General features: G+C 41.6%; 1 protein-coding gene across 2 annotated transcripts in view; it reads left to right on the top strand.

Annotated features, from left to right (window-relative positions):
• Window positions 1-20,414, top strand: part of PHIP (pleckstrin homology domain interacting protein) — a 339,129-nt gene that overhangs the window by 50,520 nt on the left and 268,195 nt on the right. For both annotated transcript variants that reach the window (XM_034766155.1, XM_034766156.1), the window contains exon 7: window positions 7,173-7,333. In XM_034766155.1, coding sequence (XP_034622046.1) covers window positions 7,173-7,333 — 161 coding nt within the window. The remainder of the gene's footprint in view (window positions 1-7,172; window positions 7,334-20,414) is intronic.

A 20,414-nucleotide genomic window follows, 5' to 3' on the forward strand; every position in this document is an offset into this window, starting at 1 on the left:
TCTTGCACAGTAGAAAATCAGCTACCCGTCGCATTTACCTGCAAAAAAAAAAAAAAAAAAAATGGAAAAGGTTCCAGGTTTGGTGTAATTCCAAACAAATTACCTCAATATCTTCCTCCCTCCCCATCTTGCTGGACTACATACTAGGCTTCAAGAGGTCAGGACTGTCTTTTGGCTCACTCAGAGTACATCTTGCGGCCATAATGCTTTCCACCAGCAGATAGAGGGGTACTTGGTTTTCGCCCATCTAACGACAAAGAGATTTCTCAAGGGCATAGGAAACCTCTTTCCCCAACCCAGACACCCCTCTCTAACATGGGACCTGAATCAAGCAGCCTGACTAGACTGCTCTTTGAACCTATTGCCACCTGTTCCTTATGCATCTGTCAATGAAGACAGCATTCCTGGTAGCCATCACCATGGCGCGAAGAATAGGAGAAATAGCGGCATTAATGGCACACCCCTCCTTCACAATTTCCTTTAAAGACAGGGTCGCTCTCAGACCACACCCGAAGTTCATCCCTAAGGTGACCATGTCTTTCACATGAACCAGCTCATTCATGTTCCTACCTTTTAACCAAAGCCTCACCATGATAACAGGTAGGCTATATTACCTATACACTGGATGTTAGGAGATCCTTGGCCTTTTATTTGGCTAAGACGAAGGCCTTTAGGAAATCTCCTAAGCTCTTCCTCTCAATTGCGGAAAGGTCAAAAGGTGCAGGAATATCATCCCAGAGACGCTTCAAATGGGTCTTCAACTGAATTAACTACTGCTGTCATACTTGTTCTTTGTTACCTCTGCCTGGAATCCCTAGGCATTCCATGAGATCACTTTCCAGATTTGTTACATCCATTAAAAATGTCCCCATTTCAGAAATCTGCAGGACAGCAACTTGGGCGTGTGCTCATACTTTCGCAGAACACTATGTGGTTACTAGAGACTCTGCTTCCGATACCATGTTTGGCTTCACAGTATTGTCATCCATAAGGGACTCAATTCTGAAGCCCCAACCCTCTATCAGGGATACTGCTCAGAAGTCACCTACAGTGGAACACCCATAGGGACACTACTCGAAGAAGAACCATCGTTACTGCACAAAGTGAGTAACTTCCTCTTACTAAGTTTGAAAAATTTAGTTAAAGCCAAAAGGAATTGCATAAAAGAAATGTATAATTTCTGATATAAGAAAATATTGTTTAAAAAAACCTTAAAATATCAGCACTTCAGTTTTCACGTTTGAAATACAAATAGTTAAAGTAGTTTTTTAAAAATCCAAAAAGTTCACTTGTAGCTGAAACCTACATTCTCATAGTTTAATATATATAAGAAAACTATCTGAAATAAAAATGTAAACTTTTGTTTAACTCCTCTTCGTTATTGCGGTATAAACACTTAAGACCACATGCAGAACAATGCAAGTACACAGTCTTCTGTGTGGAGTGCAGCCAGTCACGTAGGAATGGGTGTTGCTGTATATAGTACAGATTGTAGCTGGTCACTAGTCACATTTGCTGTATACTAATTTAATATAGGTAATGTTGCTGCTGTGAATAATATTTAGCTGTTTATAGTACTTTATCTGTAGATTTCAAAGCATTTTATAAAGGAAGGGAGGTATTCTTACCCACATTTTACAAATTGGAAAATTAAGGCACAGAGATGAAGTGGAAGAGTTTTTTTTAACTCCCAGTAAAGTATCCTAGCCACCGGGTGATGCTGACTCTCATTAAGAAAAATACAAATTGTACTGTGAAAAGCTACTTAACTGTAACTGGACAATAGTTATCCAGAAGAGGTGTTTCTAGTGCAGTACTGCAGGGACCTTCTGTTATTGGCTCAATGCTATTCAATACCTTTATCAATGATTTGTAAGAAAATATAAAATCATTGCTGGTTAAGTTTGCAATTGACACAAATTGGAGTGGTAAATAATGATGGGGATAGGTCAGTTATACAGACTGACTTGGATCACTTCTTAAAGTGGGTTCTTTTGAATAGGTGTTTTAACACTGACTGCAATGTTATGCATCTAGGAACAAAGTATGATGGTCATGTTTATAAAGTGGTGGTGGGGTCTATATTCTGAAAAGCAGTGACAGTGAAAAGGAGTTAGGGGTAATGGCATATAATCAATTTAACATGAATTCTTATTTCAAGGCTTTAGCTAAGAGGGTAAAAGCAATTCTTGGATGCAAAAGCACAAGGATATTTAGTAGCGGTAGGGAGGGAGGTTATGTGTGGATGGTATTATTGATACCATTACTGGAATACCATGTCTGATTCCATTGTCCACACTTCAAAAAAGATGTTGAAAAATTATGTTCAGAAAAGAACTAGGAGCCTAGATAACGAGCAAGAGGAATTGGAATGGCTCATTTTTAGCATTAATTCATTCTAATTGGTATTACTGAAACTTGGTGGGATGATTTGCATATTTGGAATATTAAAATAAATGTTTATAACCTATTTAGGAAGTGGGCAAAAGGGAAGGAGGAGTTGCAGGGAGTTGCACTCTGTGAAAGTTGGCATTACCTGTTTCCGAGTCACTAATATCTCAGAAGAAAATGATGGGTTCTCCCGTCGGCGTAGGTAATTCATATCCCCAAGTGGTGGGAACTAGGTTGACCGAAGAATTCTTCCATTGACCTAGTGCTGTCTACACCGGGGGTTAGGCTGGTATAGCTACATCTCTCGGAGATGTGGATTTTTCACGCCCCTGAGAGATGTAAGTATGCCAATGCAAGTTTCTAGTGTAGACCAAGCCTCAGAGCGTTACAGCTAAATACAAAGTGGAACAGATTGTTTAGCATAAGAATTTCAAGGGACCATTTAAGCTAAGTGGCCTGTTAACCCCTCTCCAGTCATGTGAGGGTGGGGGGCAGGAGGCAGCTTTAGTGAGTTATAGATTGTTGTAATAAGTTATAAATCCATCTCAGTCCATGACTTTTAGGCTATGTTTATGCTATCACTTTTGTCGATATAACTTATGTTACTCAGGGGTGTGAAAGCGACATAAGTTACACGGACAGAAGCATTGGTGTGGACAGCACTATGTTGGCGGGAGATGCTCTCCTGCTTACATAGCTACTGCCATTCATTGGCAGTGGTTTAATAATGTCGACATGAGAGTTCTCCTATTGGCATAGAGCGGCTACACGGGAAATCTTACAGTAGCGCAGCTGCAGCGGTACAGCTGTGCCGCTGTAAGGTTTCTAGTGTAGACATGGCCTTAGTGTCTAGCAGAGTTATGAATTTAAGCTCCCAGATTCATCTTTTGAAGGTGTTGTGCAGGTTTCCTTTTGAGGATGAGGACTGAGAGGTCAGACATAGAGTGATCACTTTCTGAAAAGTGTTCACCCACAGGTGAGAGGGCGTTTTTGTCTTTTATCGTTTTTCTGTGTGAGTTCATTCGAGAGAGTAGTGATTGTCTGATTTTACCCACATAGATGTTGTTGGGGCATTTAGTGCACTGGATGAGGTACACCATGTTGATAGCCATGTGTTGGATCCTGGGATCTTGAGAGATGTGTGGAGCGTGTTAAGCATCGCAGCAGTGGAGATATGTCTACAGATTTTGCATCTGTTGTTCTGGTGCCTCTTTCAGTTGGTGTGTCCTGGTTTTGGGGGATTTTGCTTCTGCTCATGGGCTTGGTGAGGTTGGGAGGTTTGTTTGAATGCCAGAAGAGGGGGTTCGGGAAAATTTCTTGCAGGATGTGGTCCCCATCGAATATGGGTTATAATTGTTTGATACCCCATATGGGTTCCACTGTGTGGTAGTAGGGGACAACTAAAGGTGTGCGGTCAGAGGGGTTTTTATTTTGGTCCTGAAGCAGGTTTTGTCGAAGTATTTGCGTGGCCCATTCTAATGATGTGATTTACTTTTCTGGTGGAGTGTCCTTGTTTGGTTAAGGCAGTTTTAAGTGCCTTAAGGTGTGTGTCCTGGACTTTCTCCTTGGAGCATATTCTGTAGTATTTGGCTGTCTGGCTATAGATAGCCGATTACTTGGTATGTTTACGGTAGTTATTGGATCTGTGAAGGTAGGTGTGGTGATTGGATTTCTTATATTTAGTTGTCTGCAGGGTTCCATGGTTGAAGCTGATTGTGGTGTGCAGGAAGTTGATGCTAGTGATAATGATAACTGGGAATCATTTGAGGCATCTAATAAAGTATTCTTAAAGGCCCCAATTCTACAACTGGGAAAGGAGGCCGTACTGGTTAAAAAATTGACCTGGTTTAAAGGGGAAGTGAAGGCAGCTATAAATAATTAAAATATAATGTATAAGAAATGGAAGTTGGGGAAGTTGATAGTAATGAATAAGGATACAATTTTGTCCTGGAGGTCACGGATTCTACTTCTCATTCCACTAGTATTTCAGGAGGATGTTAAACAGCAGCTACTAAAGTTAGATTTTTTTTTATTTTTTTTTAATTAGCAGGCCCAGATAATTTGCATTGAAGAGTTTTAAAAGAGCTGTCTGAGGAGCTCTCTGGACCGTTAATGTTGATTTTGGAATACTGGGGAATTTCCAGAAGACTGGAAGAAAGCTAAAGTGCCATTTTTTAAAAAGGGTAAACGGGATGACCTGGGTAATCATATATATAGGCCTGTCGTCCTGATATTGAGCTCAGGCAAGATAATGGAGTGGCTGATACAGGACTTGATTAGTAAAGAATTAAAGGAGGGTAACTAATGCAAATCAGCATGAGTTAATAAGAAATATATCCTGTCTAGCTAGATATCTCTCTTTGGTGAGCTTATAGATGTGGTTGATAAAGGTAATAGTGTTGACTGATGTTGATAAATTGGAGAGGGTTCAGAGAAGAGCCAGGAGAACAATAAAAGGATTGGAAAATATGCCTTATAGAGATTGAGCTCTTTGAGTATGTTTAGTTTGACAATCTATAAGTATCTACCTCTGGAACAAATATTTAATGATGGGATCTTCAGTCTAACTTAGCAGAGAAAGGTATAACATGATTCAATGACTGAAAGCTGAAGTTAGAGAAATTCAGACTGGAAATGGAGCGTAAATTTTTAACAGGGAGGCTAATTAACCATTGGAATAATTTAGCAAGGGTGGATTCTCCAACACGGACAGTTTTTAAATCCAGATTGGATGTTTTTCTAAAAATAAACTATAGAGTTTATTTTGGGGAAGTTCTGTGGCCTGTTTACAGGAAGTCAGAGCAGATAATCAAAATGGTCCCGTCTGTCCTTGGAATCTATGACTCTGAATGATTAGAGGTTTGGAAAACATGCCTATGGGCTTGGCTACACTTGCGAGTTAGAACGCATTCTAAGTATAGAGAATTGCAGTAATTTAGCCTGGAAATCAGACTAGCATAGATTGCCATGGTTTGATCATCACTGGGAAAGTAGGGGGCACCACCTGCTTGCCAGTTTCAGGTGGAAATTTGTTGTTTATTTGAGCGAAACAGCTTGGGAGTACTAAAATTCTCTCTGTATTGATAGACTGCCTCAGCAGTGGATGATGAAATGACGGTGGCTAGCTCTTTAAAATGTTTTCCTTTCCCCACCAAGGTAACCTCAGCTTTATTTTCATCTGCTTGCTGATCTTGGCCAGACATTGATATAGTTGGGTCATAGCACTACCAGCAGTGGAAGAGAGAGAGACGTAAAACTGATTGACATTTGACACTATGTTATCTCACTAGGTTCTCCAGTAGCTTCATACAGATCTTGAACAGGATGGATGTAGGAATAGAGCTCTGAGGGACTCCACAGATGAGCAGATTGGTATGAGGGAAGTTGCCCATTGTGTGAGGGCCAAAAGGAAGGATTTCATCTGGCTCAGTACTTTCCTGGTGTCCCTCATCAATGAACAAATGGTCATCCATTTTCATGACTAATGAAACTTCCATTCCATGTTCTAAACCAGGGGTAGGCACACATTAGTCCGGTGGCCACATCTGGCCCTTCAAACGTTTTAATCCAGCCCTCGAGCTCCCGCTGGGGAGCGGGATCTGGGGCTTACCCTGCTCCACGAGTGCTGTGGCTCCGCACGGCTCCTGGAAGCAGCAGCATGTCCCCCCTCAGGCTCCTACACGTATGGGCATCCAGGGGGCTCCGCACGTTGTTCCCACCCCAAGTGCTGCCCCCGCAGCTCCCATTGGCCGCGAACTGCGGCCAATGGGAGCGCAGGGGCAGCGCCTGTGGATGGGGCAGGATGCAGAGCCGTTTGGCTGCGCCTCTGCGTCGGAGCGAGAGTGGGGACATTCCACTGCTTCCAGGAGCTGCTTGAGGTAAGCCCCGCCCGGAGCCTGCACCCCTGACACCCTCCCGTGCCCCAACCCTGGTGCCCTTCCTGCACCCCCCAACCCCTCATTCCCAGCCCCACCCCAGAGCCCGCATACCCAGGACTGTCCCTATAATGTCAGTAAACATTACCAAAATGTCTACTGTGTTTACGTGCAATTGAAAACATGAAGAAAAATCAGAGGCCGAATAAACTATAATCTGCATTATCACAATTTCACAGTGAATAAAATACATTGCTTCCCTTTGCCTCTGCAACATAAAGGTTCTAAACACAGATTAGGAACTATTTAGTTAGCATTAACCTGGGTGTATGTATATCAAGTTTCATTGTTGCTAAACCTGAGTTTATTGTGGGGGAAAGTGATCTAAATATCACTATGCTGAGCTTTATTTACAATCTTTTTATTTTTCTTGGAGGTTCTTGATCTAGCATTACTGACTTTTGTAACGAGAATCAAAACAGCAAACAAGGAGCAAACTTCTTTCCTCCTCACAAACTTTTTCGCATTTTAAAAGGATTGTTTACAAAGCTTCACTAGTCAAAATTAGAATTCACCTTAAGCAGAAGAGAACTAGACTCATGCCAAACTTGTATTTAACCATTTGATTATTTTTTCTTTTGTATCTTTGAAAAGCAGAATGTAGATTTATGAGCATATGATGGAAGTACTAGACAAGATCATCTGAAGTATTTTTGCCCTATGTTTTTTTCCCCATTAAGTGTGCTATGGATTTTGATTAAACTATGTGTTATAAAATTGGAGAATGATTGCAAAAGTTGCACATGCTGTAAGTGGTCAAATGCTGTGTGTAACTTTCCTTTTTTTGATATGCAGCTTAGCTGTAGTACAAAATATAATCACTGTTACTATATTTTCCTTTGGTAGCTGACACCCTTTTTTCAAGAAAACTAAATGGAAAATACAGACTTGAACAACTTGTTCCAACTGCTGTGTATCAACATATGAAAATGCACAAACGAATCCTAGGACACTTATCTTCTGTATACTGTGTAACTTTTGATCGGACTGGCAGACGGATATTTACCGTAAGTACAAATTCTTTATTTTCATACTGCTGTTTTTAAATATAGCTCAGAACATATGGTCAAAATAACCACTGTTCTCCAGAATCCTAAACTGTACTCATTTTATGTACTAAGAGCAGATAAGTGATAACTAAATGCATGACTTGTTGACTTTGACATTTAAAGTAGATTTCTTTAAAGAGAATACTACTGAATATCTGTCTTGACAATCACACTTTTTTTGGAGACATACATACAGGTTTTCCACAGCTACATTTAGGAGGTAATTTGTTATAAGTAAATTTTGGTTGTTTTAATAAATGGTAAATTATGGTTGCCCCCCACCTTTCCCCCTAAATTTTCCTATATAGCATACACATAGGAAAAGTAATTGAACAGTGGTATAGATTAATAAAGAACTTAGAGGTTGTTATAATTATTGTCAATTGACAAGGGTTTATGGAAATAGATTCTGTCAAACTAATTAGATAATTTTTTTTAATGAAATTATAAATTTTGCTGATAAAGGTAATAGTGGTAATGTGATATATTTAAACTTCTTTAAGGCATGACATTTTAATTTAAGAAACTGGAAGGATACAAAAATCAACATGGCACATTAAATGCATTAAAAAGTGGCTAACTGATGGGTCTCAGTGTAATCAGGGAATCATTGAGCAAGCATGTTTCAAATGTCCCACAAGGATTGATTTTTGGCTCTATGCTGTTTAATACTTTTGTCAGTGAGCTGGAAGAAAACATACCTGGTAAAGATTGCAGATTCATTGGGGGAGAGGTAAATAATGGAAAAAATAATTAGCTGACACAGCGATCTGGATCACTAGGTAAACTGGCCACAGGCAAACAATATGCATGTCAGTACCGTCAAATGTAATGTCAGACATCTAGGAACAAAGAATATAGGTCAGAGAGGATGAGGGACTCCTTTTGGGGCAGCCCTTTTGGGAAGCAGTGACACCGAAAAAGACTTGAGCGTCACGGTGCATAATCAGCTGAATCCTAGCCTGCAGTGTGATGCTGTGGCTAAAAGGGCTAATGCAGACCTTGGAAGTTTATTTTGCCCCTATGTTTGGAATACTGTGTCCAGTTCTGGAGTCAACACTTCAAGAAGGATGTTGATAAATTGGAGAGGATTCAGAGAAGATCCATGAGAATGATTGAAGGATTAGAAAATATGCTTTATAGTGATAGCCATCTCTTTGACGTCTAAACAATTGAGTTCCTTGAGTCTAATATTGACTTGATCAGTCTGTAAGTACCTGTGTGGAGAACAGAATTTGATAAGGGATATAGGTATAGGCAGACAAAGGTATAAAAAGATCGAATAACTGCAAGTTGAAGCTAGACAAATTCAGACCAGAAATAAGGCATGCCTTTTTAAACATCGACAACAATTAATCATTGGAAAACTTTATTAAAGATTGTGGTGGATTCTCCATCTCCAGTCTCCAAATTTTTAAATAAATGTTGGATGCTTTTCTAAAAGATATGTTCTAGTTCAAATGGGAGTTCAGGGAAGTTTTTGGACCTGTGCTAGTCTGGAGGTCAGACTAGATGATTACAATGGTCCCTTCTAGCCTTAGAATTTACCTCCCAATCTGAAACAGCTTCGTATTAGTCTGTGAAACTCTGGGGCTTGCTTACATGCCAGGTATTGTGGCAATACAAACAGAGGGATAGTGCAGTGCTCCTGCTTTATCTATTGCAATCTTAGCTTCTAAAACTTTTTGGTTTAAAAGCAATGAACATTATCTTTTCACTCCATACTTCCTTAGGGGATGAAAGTTTCCAGGTTGCTGACGAAGCTTCTGTTCATTTTGCTCACCTGCCAGCTTCATGGCAGAGCAGGCAAAATGGAGAATCACTTGGTCTGTCTTCAGCTTGCTCTGTTGATGAGCAGGCTCTGTCAGCAACCACAGAAGCGGAGTTCTTTCACAGTTGCTCCCACCCTCCAGCCCATGCCCTGGATCAGGGAAGAAGCTCAGTCTGGATGACTTGTGTTCTTCACATGCCACTCAACAGGCTCAGTCCTTACTGATTATCAGTTCTTTAGAGGCAAGTCCCTAAATCCTCCCATGCTGGTTTAGACTAAACCCCCTCAGGGTTGGTTTAGACTAAATGTAAAACAAGATTAAAAACAAAAGGAGATAGGAACTCACTTAAAATCGTGTATAAAGGATAGAGTTAGAAATGGTTACAAGCAAATAAAAGTGAAAAATGCTTTTTAGAGGCTGACTTAACAAAACAAGTACAAAACAAAACAGTTTTTGTTCAAGATAGTTTGCTTACCAGTCCAGCTTCCAGCAAGATGGCTTGACCACTCTTCTGGTCAGGATCTCCCATAAAGTCCAAAGTGCTGGGTTCCTTTGTTGTTTTAAGTGAAAGATAACATAGGGTTCTTTGCTCCTCTCTTTTACAGTCTAGTGCACCTTTGAAATGGATTCTTTCAAATATTATTCAGCAAGGTAAAGGGGACATGGAGTCTGGTGGTGAAGGAGATTCCATGCTGGTTTCTTCCCCTGCTGATATTTGTAGGAAACAGAGCAATCTGCATTTTAGCAGTCTCCTCTCCCTGCTGTGATGAGGAGTGGTTATCTCTTCACCTTGTTGCTTTGATTACTTTCTATGTAAACTGCATTCCCATTGTCTCTTAATGTACCTTGGAAATATCTGGCAGAACCACATTCCTTTGTCTAGGTGGGGTAATTTTAGCTCTGCTGGGCAGATATATTTTAATGACATAATTTCCAGTATGTTTATAACTTTGAATTTGTCCTCTGTACATACACCACATAGTAATATTAATAATCAGTATGTTGTTAGCTTTCTATTGATATCTTACATGACACCTTTTAGATACAAATTATGACCTTAGTGAGTTAAGTTTCAGCTGGCCTGACCAGTTCAGTGTATCTCATTACCTGATATCATTGAGTCTCTTGCATTGGGATGCTGCTAGGGTCACACCCTCCATCTTCCAAAGATGAAGCCTCAGACTCTTTTAGGGATTTATCACTACATTTTCTCTCCAAGTACATATTGGATGAAGAAGAACGGTGGGGCTCAAAACATAATGCCCTGCAGCCCATGGTCCAAAGAGCACCTCAATTAATAAGAGGCAATTCTCCTGCATAGGGTGACCAGACAGCAAGTGTGTAAAGTTGGGATGGGGTGGGGGGTAATAAAATCAGGACATCTGGTCACCCTACTCCTGCAGCAACCATCTTTTTGCCAGAAGGCAAAATTAAAACACACAGACCAGAAAACACAAGGAGAAAAACACCAATTACACAAGAATCCTCATCTTCACTGAGCTCTAGTTTTTCTCCTGATGAAGGGGACTTGGTGCTTTGGATTATGTTATCCTTGATCCTGAGAAGCAGGAGGCATTCTTTTCCACCAGGCTTGTTTGGAATCATGAAGGGCAAATATCTTATTCAAAACCACAAGAATATCTACCATTGCCCTTCATTCCTCCTTTGAGGAAATTGCTGATGAAGGGAAGAGGCTTATTGTCAAATTTTAAAATTCTGCAGGGTCTTAGAGCCAAAGATTCTCTCTTCACACTCCTCGAGGGCAATTATAGCAACAATTTCCCTAGTAGCAGATGTCATCATTTCTGGTGAGAGTGTCATTTTCCCCAAAAAACTGAACAGACAAGTAGACAGAAACTGCCTTTAGAAGGAACTTCAAAACACCTTTTGGAAGCCCTAGAACCTCACTGGCAATAAAGTGCTCTGCTAATCGCAGTATTCTGCTGTGACAACCTGAAAAACTTTGACTATCAGACTATGGTCAGTTCAAGTCTATATCAAATAAACTGCCTCTAGAAATGGCACTGTTGGAAGACAGATCCATGGATTTAAACCCTAGAGAGTGAATGATAATTCAGAAGAAATCCTCTGTGTCTTACAATAGTCTGGTGAATCTTGTTCTGGGAGAAGCTGTAATAAGTGGTGTCTAACAAGACTGATAAGCCAAAATCTTTCCTCTTCCCACGAGTAAAGCTCAAAGTGCTAGAGTGGTATGATGTGACTGCTGCTTATTACACTACAAACTGTCTCACTGTTGTGTTCTTCTTCGCCTATCTGTATTCAACTGTAGTCTCTCATCTTATTACTTGGGGCATAAGCTTACAATAAACTGTGTGGGGTGGGGTACATGGTACACCTAGTATAGTAGGAGCTCTGATCCTTTATTGGGGCTCCTAGATGTTACTGCAGTAGTAATAATTAGGGCCCTATCAAATTCACAGCCATGAAAAACGTGTCATGGACCGTGAAATCTGGTCTTTGGTATGCTTTTACCCTATACTATACAGATTTCACGAGGGAGACCAGTGTTTCTCAAATTGGGGGTCCTGACCCAAAAGAGATTTGGGGGTGGGTGGGTAGGTGGGTCACAAGGTTATTTTAGGGGGTCATGGTATTGCCACCCTTACTTCTGCGCTGACTTCAGGGCTGGGCGGCCAGAGAGGGGCGGCTGTTGGCCGGGTGCCCAGCTCTGAAGGCAGCACCTGCCAGCAGCACAGAAGTAAGGGTAGCAATTCCATACCATGCCATCCTTTACTTCTGTGCTGCTGCTGGCGGTGGCTCTGCTTTCAGAGCTGGGCCTCCTGGTCAGCAGCCCCCGCTCTCCAGGTGCTCGGCTCTGAAGGCAACACCACTACCAGCAGCAGCATGGAAGTATCGCAACCTCCCCTACAATAACCTTGCGATGCCCTCCCTCCCACCTTCTTTTTGGGTCAGGGCCCTGACAATGGCAACACTGTAAAATTTCAGATTTAAATAACTGAAATCATGAATTTACAATTTAAGAAATCCTATGACCATGAAATTGATCAAAATGGACTGTGAATTTGGTAGGGCCCTACTAATGATAGAATCCCCTTGAAGAGCAGAAGCTCCTTTTCCTACCCTGAAGCTAAGTTTCAGAAGCATCTCAGCTTTCACTCAGTGTGCAAGGACTTGGGGACTAGAACATGGATAGTCAGAGTTTGGGGCGGCTGATATTTCCACAGTGCCACTGGAAGGCCACATAGAGTCATAGCCAGGGAGCACTGTTGAGAAATGGTGCCGCAGAACTACTGCCCAAGAGATTGAGTGACAGTACCCTGTGGCCCTCTGATTGGCCAAGTGCCTGTACTCAACCACACAGACTTCAGCTTGCTGCAGTGCCAAACTTCGCCTTGTCTCCTGATCTCCGTTCTCTGACTCTAGCCTGACTCTGACCCTGACTCTTGTTTATGTGATTAGACTTTGAGATTGCTCCAGTTCTTGCCCAGCGACTCCCATCCCTGCTGGACAGACCTCAGTCCAGCTGTGAGTGCTAGGCTAGACCACCTACACCCTGGTCCCTTACACAGTATCTTTGTTTCAGGTCTACATTATGTTTTGGGTAAGCCCAGATTTATTAGGATCAGTCCCTACCATCAGCATAATGACAACTGTGTCTGTTCTAAACCTGAAATAGGCCTATCAGGCCACTTACATACATGGAGACAATCTGAGAGATGGGTGGGTCATGAAGATAATGCAGGACACTATTCTCTGGAGTTTCAGGTCTTCCTACATCCTGTCCCTCATCCCCTTTCCTACCTTGACAGACTCTGATAAACATCAGATATTTATAAAAGAAATCTTATACCTCTTAGAGATAGGAACAGTAAACTGTCCCTCAAAATCAAAGGTGCTCAGGGCCCTACTTCATATTCTTCACAGTAAGAAAAAATAACAAATTATTTGGGGTTTTTTAGACACAACAGGGCTGAATGGTCTCGATGGAAACCAGAGTCAGTCAGTCAGGTCTTGGAGACCTTTCAACAAAATGTGTATGTCAGAAACTTATCTGCATATTCCTCTTTGGGGCCATTATTAGCAATTTCTTAATTTGTCTATGGACGAATTCTTGTCTTTTGGTCTGACTTTTGCCCCTAGTAAAAACTGTCAGATTGAGGAATCTGGGGACTCATCTGTAACCATTCTTAGCAAACTTATAATAGTCACATCCTTGAGAACCTGACAATAAGCAACTTGAAGATCCTCTTCATGCTCCAGGGATACAGATTTGTGATAAATGTAAAGAGCTCCTTGATCCCCTCTCAGATGATCACTGATAGGGGATTCAAGGTAGAGAAAAAGGGCTATAATCTGATGTAGGAAAAGATCAACAAGACACAAACACTGGTCCCCACGATGTTGCAGAACCAAGAGTTTTCCATCCATCTTTACATGCAGTTTTCCTTGGTTTTCTAGTAGCATACAGAGAGATTGCACATGAGGTTCAGAGATTTCTGTTATAAGCTGGAAACCATTCCTGCCAAGAGATGCAAGGAAAAGTAGATAGTATTTAGAATGATACAGACTTGATGTTGGTGGAAACAGGAAATACCACGTTATGGTATGATCCTATAACAATTCAGACCCCACAAATCACGACAATGCCAGCACTGTAATAAATGCAGGTTTATCCAAGTTCTTGTGTCAGCAACCAGATGGTATATAGGTTCCTCTCTGATAACACATCTGTTCAGATCAGTAGTTTGACCTATTTTTGCAATTTGAGACCTGCCACAAGCTTATGTAATCCATCCATTCAAATGGAAAGCATCAAATCTCCTATATGTTACTCTCTGTAAAGACATGCTTTCTGTTCACAATTGCCTTAGAGAGAAGAGTGTCTGAAATCTGTGCTCTTAGAAGGTAGAAATCTGACTGCATAATTCACAAGGACTTAGTGGTTCTCCTTTAAGTGGCCTCTGCATAATTACTCATGAGTTGGGCTGACTGGTAAAGCTTTGATGGTGGAACCTTAGCTAGCAGTGCCCTTTTCAGTGCTCATGCACCCTCTCCTGCCCTTCCCTTCACTATTCCTGAATGTTCTAGAGGCAATGCTATAAAAATGGATATGGTGCTCCAGCTACTGTAATTCATTTCATTTCAACCCCCGCACAGCCACTGACTAGGAACCTTTTTGGACTTCTTGTCTCGATCCTTCATAGATTGAGTGCCAATTTTTTAATACTTCTAGATTTAGTTGGTTTTTGTATTAGATGGTCCCTGGTATCCTGTTCTGTGGGAAAACATGGATATGGTGGATCTGAAGATCATGGTTTATGCATTGTGCTTGCTACCCCACAGTCTTCTCGGTGTCTGATGCACCCATAGGATGCCTTGCCTACCTTGAAAAAGGTCATTCTCTTTCCAGGTGTGCTGTATTTGTAGCACATTTACTCTAAAAGCAAGGAAAAGCGGCAGAATAGACTGCAGCTCATACTTCTTCAGGAGGCATTCCAGATCGATCAAAGCAGCTGATTCTGAAATATCACACACACCAACCTCGGCTTCCACCATGTCTATAAAGAAGATTAAACAGAAGCATCACAAGATGTGGAAGTGCCTTCTGCATCATCTCCATTAGAGGATGCTTTTGTCTACCAAGAATTATTAGAGAGAATGCTGACTACTCTTAAGTTGCCAACTTCTTCCATAAAGGAGACTTCCCATCTAATATTTGCCATCTTGGGTTCTTATTCTTGCAGTAAAGTTTCTTTGCTTTTATTGGATTGACTTAAAACCTGCAAAACTCATTTGGATGAATCCAACTGCTGTCCAGGCAGTATCAAAAAGGTGGACAAATTTATACCATCTTCCTCAATTAGGATTTTCATATTTTCACACCCATCCGGCCCCAAATTCTCTACTGGTAGAAGGAGCTATCCAGAAATCAAAGGGAGCGTGGACAAGGATGGGAAGAAGATTGAAATATTAGGAGGGAAATCTTTTTTTCTCCATTCTAGTATTAAGGATAGCAAACTATCAAACCTTAATGGCTTGCTACCAGTACCATCTGCGAGGGAAAAAATCTTAAATCTCCCAGACGATCCAAGATAGTTGGCCTGTGCTATCATTGAAGAAAGCCAGACAAGTAGAAAGGCATGCCCTAAAGACATCTTTGGATTCCTCAGATTCAGTGGCTAGTTCTGTGGCTTCTGCTATCTCGGTTTAGGTGGTTCAAATCTTCAGGTCTTCCTCAAGATACCAAGGCAAAGGTGGAAGACCTTCTCTTTGAAAAAGGCCTATTTAGTGCTAGGACTGATGAGATTTTAGGAAAAATGAAAGAAACAAGAGACACAGGTCACTTGATATATGTATCAACCTCCAAGGAGAAAACCAGGAGTTGCAGGTTTTAGATATCAAAATAAAACAGGTATCCCTCATCTTCTACCTCATATTAGTTTGGAAAGAGGAGACAGCATTGTTATCAACAGTATCCTCCCCAACACTCTTCTCAGCAAAAGAGAAGTTTTAAACAGACACCAAGGAGCAAGCAATACACCTTCAACATCTGTGGGCCAGGCCCTAGATCCAAATTTGACAACTTACCCAAGAGCTGCAACCTAATTTTTCTTTACCAACTACTTGGAGACTATCTTGAACCAATTTTCCCACTGTTTGGCTTCTGTTACAACAGACAAGTGGATTTTGGCAATAGTTCAAAACAGGTATCTGATACAATTCAAGGCTCTTCCTTCCTAAACCCTTCTACCCCTCCCTTTTCATGAAAGCCTATTGAAATTAGAAGTTCTGACTCTGCTGAAAATAAAGGCTATAGAGGAGGTCCTAAGGGAATTAAAAGCCAAAAGGTTTTATTGAAGATATTCCCTAATGAGGAAGGTGGTAGTGTCTGTTCCATTTTAGATCTAAGAAGTTCAACACTTCCACCACGCTTTGTATGCTGCAGTTCAGTAAATTTAAAAGGGTTCATTTCTAGTAGGGCTGGACATTTTCAAAATAAAGTTATCTGAAACACACACAAAACCTTTAATGGCAAAAACGTTCCCCGGTGTTTCCTGGTGCAGTGGTTTTCTGTCCCTCTTCCCCAGCCTGGAAAGGATACTGTCAGCCCTTTCCCCCTGGTGGTTTTAAGGCTCACTGGCAAATAGATCCTTTTTGATTTCTTCCCCACTTCACATTGACCTTTTTGTGCTATTCTTCCCTCCCCACAGATGTTTTTATTGGTTTGGTGATTGTCACAAAGGGGACTCTTGCCCTACACTGCTGTGCTCCTGGATCTGGGCCTTTAAAGGAAACAGTAACCTGTTTTGTTTTTGTTTCTTTTTCCCGAGACAGTAACTGTCTCTCCCCAGGAATACTACTACTCTCCCAACACCTGCCATTTCCCAGGCCTTCATCTGCTCCAAAGTGCTTATTTTCATAGTTTTATGAGACATATCACAAATACCTCCAGTTCCTAGTGGGAAACAATCATTATCAATAAAAGGTCCTCCCCTTATCTCTCTCTCTTGCCTCCAGGGTGTTCGCAAAATGTCTATCTGTGGTGGCAGTGCACTTAAGAAGAGAAGGCATCTTTCTTTCTCTCCTGCCAGTCCCCGGTATATGGATGATTGGCTAATAAAAGCATCATCAAAAGAGTATCTTTTCAATGCCTTTCCTTGAACATGTATTGTCTTTAAGAAGCTAGGTTTGAGGATACATAGAAAGTCACTCTTGGAACGTACAGAGAGAATCCCTTTCATAAGGGCTATCTTACACGCTCAAATAAGCAGAACATGTCTCCCTCAGGAAAGATTTGTAAGCATCAAGGCTTCTATAGACATGCTACATATTCAGCCTTCTCTAAGAGTGATCTTCTACCTCAAACTAATGGGTCTTCTGGCTTTGGCTTAAGTGACCCTGTATGCTGATCTAAAGATGAGATTCCTCCAACGCTGGCTATCATCTAGCCACAGGGCATAGACTGCATGTATCAAAAGTTAACCATTCTTCAGAAGGTGTTAACATCACTGCGATTGTATAGTCAAGGAGTAACATTCAGTCTTCCAATACAATCTGTCACAGTGACAATGGTTGCATCCAGCTTGGGATGGTGGGCTTATTGTGGCAACCGTACAGCTTGGAGTCTGTGGTCCATGTAAGAGTCAAGGTTGCATATAAACCTTTTGGAACTCAGAATGATTTGTCTGGCATTAAAAGCATTTCTTCAGGTTCAACCCAGAGTGGTCCAGGTAGTTAAGGACAACATCGCAGCAACCTTCATGTGAACAAACAAGGTGTGACTCTCACTTTCCTCAGCTTTGCAGCAAAGCACCTTCTCTGTTCTTCCCAACATGAGTCCTACAGCACTACATTTGGCAGGGGAAGACCGCAATCTGGTGGATCACCTAAGCAGTTTCATTAATATATGGATAACCACAAGTGATCTCAGCAAACATTAGTAGAGAAAATCTTTGCACAGTAGAATCACCCAGACATAGAATTTTTTCCCAACTAAACTGCATGTGAAGTGTCAGGAAAACCTAGTCATCACAGCGCTACTCCAGACTTGGTTAACAGACTCTTTACTGATTACAAGTAAAACCCACAAATGAGCTCTTTTACTGTTTAACTAGAGGTGCTTTCTTTACCTTTTCAAGCACAGGATAATCTTATTACATTCTCAATTCAGACGTCATTCTCAGAAGTTGCTGCGCCCTACATACGCCGAACTTGGTCTCAGTGCTACCTTCCTGGTAACCCAAACTCCTGCTGTCCTCAGTGGACTAGTCTCTGGTGTCTTGAGTCCTTTCAGATCCACTTGGAAGAGGTGCAGGAACCACAACACAGACTAGTGGATATTCTCGATCATACCACCTCTCTTGGGGCAGATTGCTTTTCCAGTAAATGAAGCCCTGCTGGAAACAGCAGGAGCAGTATGGCAGGTATGAGCCACTGTCCCTTCCACTTGCAAAAGAGCTGAAAAAAATCATAGAATTATAGAATCATAGGACAGGAAGGGACCTTGAGAGGTCATCTAGTCCAGTCCCCTGCACTCATGTCAGGACAAAGTATTATCTAGGTAGGACATCCCTGACAGGTGTTTGTCTAACCTGCTCTTAAAAATCTCCAATGACAGAGATTCCACAATCTCCGTAGGCAGTTTATTCCTGTGCTTAACCATCCTGACTATTAGGAAGTTTTTCCTAATGTCCAACCGAAACCTTCCTTGCTGCAATCTAAGCCCATTGCTTCTTGTCCTATCCTCAGAGATTAAGAACAACAATTTTTCCCCCTCCTCCTTGTAACAACCTTTTAGGTACTTGAAAACATGTTTTCATCATGTCCCCTCTGTCTTCTCTTTTCCAGACTAAACAACCCCAGTTTTTTCAATCTTCCCTTATAGGTCACGTTTTCTAGACCTTTAATCATTTTAGTTGCTCTTCTGTGGACTTTCTCCAGTTTGTCCACATCTTTCCTGAAATGTGGGGCCCAGAACTGGACACAGTACTCCAGTTAAGGCCTAATCAGCGTGGAGTAGAGCGGAAGAATTACTTCTCGTGTCTTGATTACACCATTCCTGCTAATATGCTCACCAGGGGTCCAGAATATCTGTTTTCCTGCACAGGCCCAGATTCCCGATTGATGCCGTGAATGAAAGGAACAAACAGTACCATTCCAGTTCCGCACCACACAACAAGGAACTTAAGTGGCTGGACTGCTTCTGCCATAAAAGTTATTAGGCTGCTTTACTGTTTAGGAAAGTTAATTACCATGGCCTGATGGCCAAATACGACTACACAAAGTTCAGCAAACTCGCTCATTACATTGACTATTTACTGCAGGAACAAAAGAATCAATTCCAGGCTCTCTCTACTCAAGACCAACTGGATGCAGGAGGAGATATGGCCTTCTGCTCTGTGGAAACAACCGTGGTAATGCGCGGTGTGTCACATCTGCAATCCTGGGATCCTGAGAGAGGTCCAGAACACAGTGGAGGACCTTTCATTTGAGGGCTCCAAGCTCTTCAGTGATGTAAATCATTTTCAGTTCCTATCTGAATGTAGTCATTGTTCCAATCTGTTTGGGAATTGGAAGACCAAATCAATGCTGAATTAATCATCTTGTTTTGAAAGCTATGTAAAGGCTACTGAAGAAACTAAAGCATTTGATGATGATAGAAGGGTAGAATATATGAAGAAACTTGTATGCTCAGTAATTCCTCCATCTGAACCTTTTTATTTTAGTAAACGACTCTCCTCTTTGAACTCTTGCTTGAAGGAACACACATACTTGGCTACACTAAGGAAAATTGCAGAAAAGACCATTCAACAGTATCCATCACAAGGGAAACAGATTCACGTGTACCCTGATGGTTCATCAGATAAATCCTTCAAAAATGATGCCTTTATCCAGTGGCCTAATGATGAAAGTACAAGAAAGAGTATTAGTTTGGGATATATCTTAAACTATATGGCTGTAATAAAAGCTATTCTCACTGACCTGCAAGAAGAAAACAGAGTAGAAATAAAGGCAGATGTTGTAATGTTTGTTTACTCACAGGTGGCAATCCTTCTTTCCTTTTGAAAGAAACCAGAACATTATCAACAATGCAATTCATTAGTAGGTTCAGAGAATTGAAGAGAGAAGCAATAAATAGACTCTTCAGTGGATTCTATTACACATTGGTATGGATGGGAATGAGGTAGCTAATGATGTGATTGAAGTTGGAAGATTGCCATCCCCACCTAAATTTTCAATGGTTGAGGATATTGAAGCCATATCAAGGAAAATATTAGCTGAGGTAAATGGTTAAGATAAAAGATCCCCTGATATCAAAGCATCTTGGAAAATTACAACCACTATCATGACATTTTAGACAGGGCACACCATAGGAATGAAAATCAATAGCGATGGGATTGATGTGTCCAACTTTGCAAGTTGTGTTTGGGGGGAGGGGGCAGGCTTTGACATTTGTCCATGCTTTTGAATGTAATATTATTGTATGGAAGGTGGTGCTCTTCAGATTTGATACCGTGGATCAAGCCTTTACCAGCGACCCTGTAAAAGTCACCAAATTCATTCTTGAACTTCATGGCCTAATACAGGGGTCGGCAACCTATGGCACGCATGCTGATTCTGAGTGGCACGCTGCCTGTCCGGTGAGAGGAGGAGGAGGGGCGGAGGGGCCGGAAAGTGCCACGATTGGGGAAGAAGGGGGAGGAGGGAAGCTTGGCTGCCGCAGGACCAAGCTTCTGCCTCCTGCCCCCGCAGGGGAGAGCGCTGGGGGTCCCCGCCCCCGCCCC

Source organism: Trachemys scripta, chromosome 3 (assembly GCF_013100865.1).
Source record: "Trachemys scripta elegans isolate TJP31775 chromosome 3, CAS_Tse_1.0, whole genome shotgun sequence".
Lineage (NCBI taxonomy): Eukaryota > Metazoa > Chordata > Testudines > Emydidae > Trachemys > Trachemys scripta.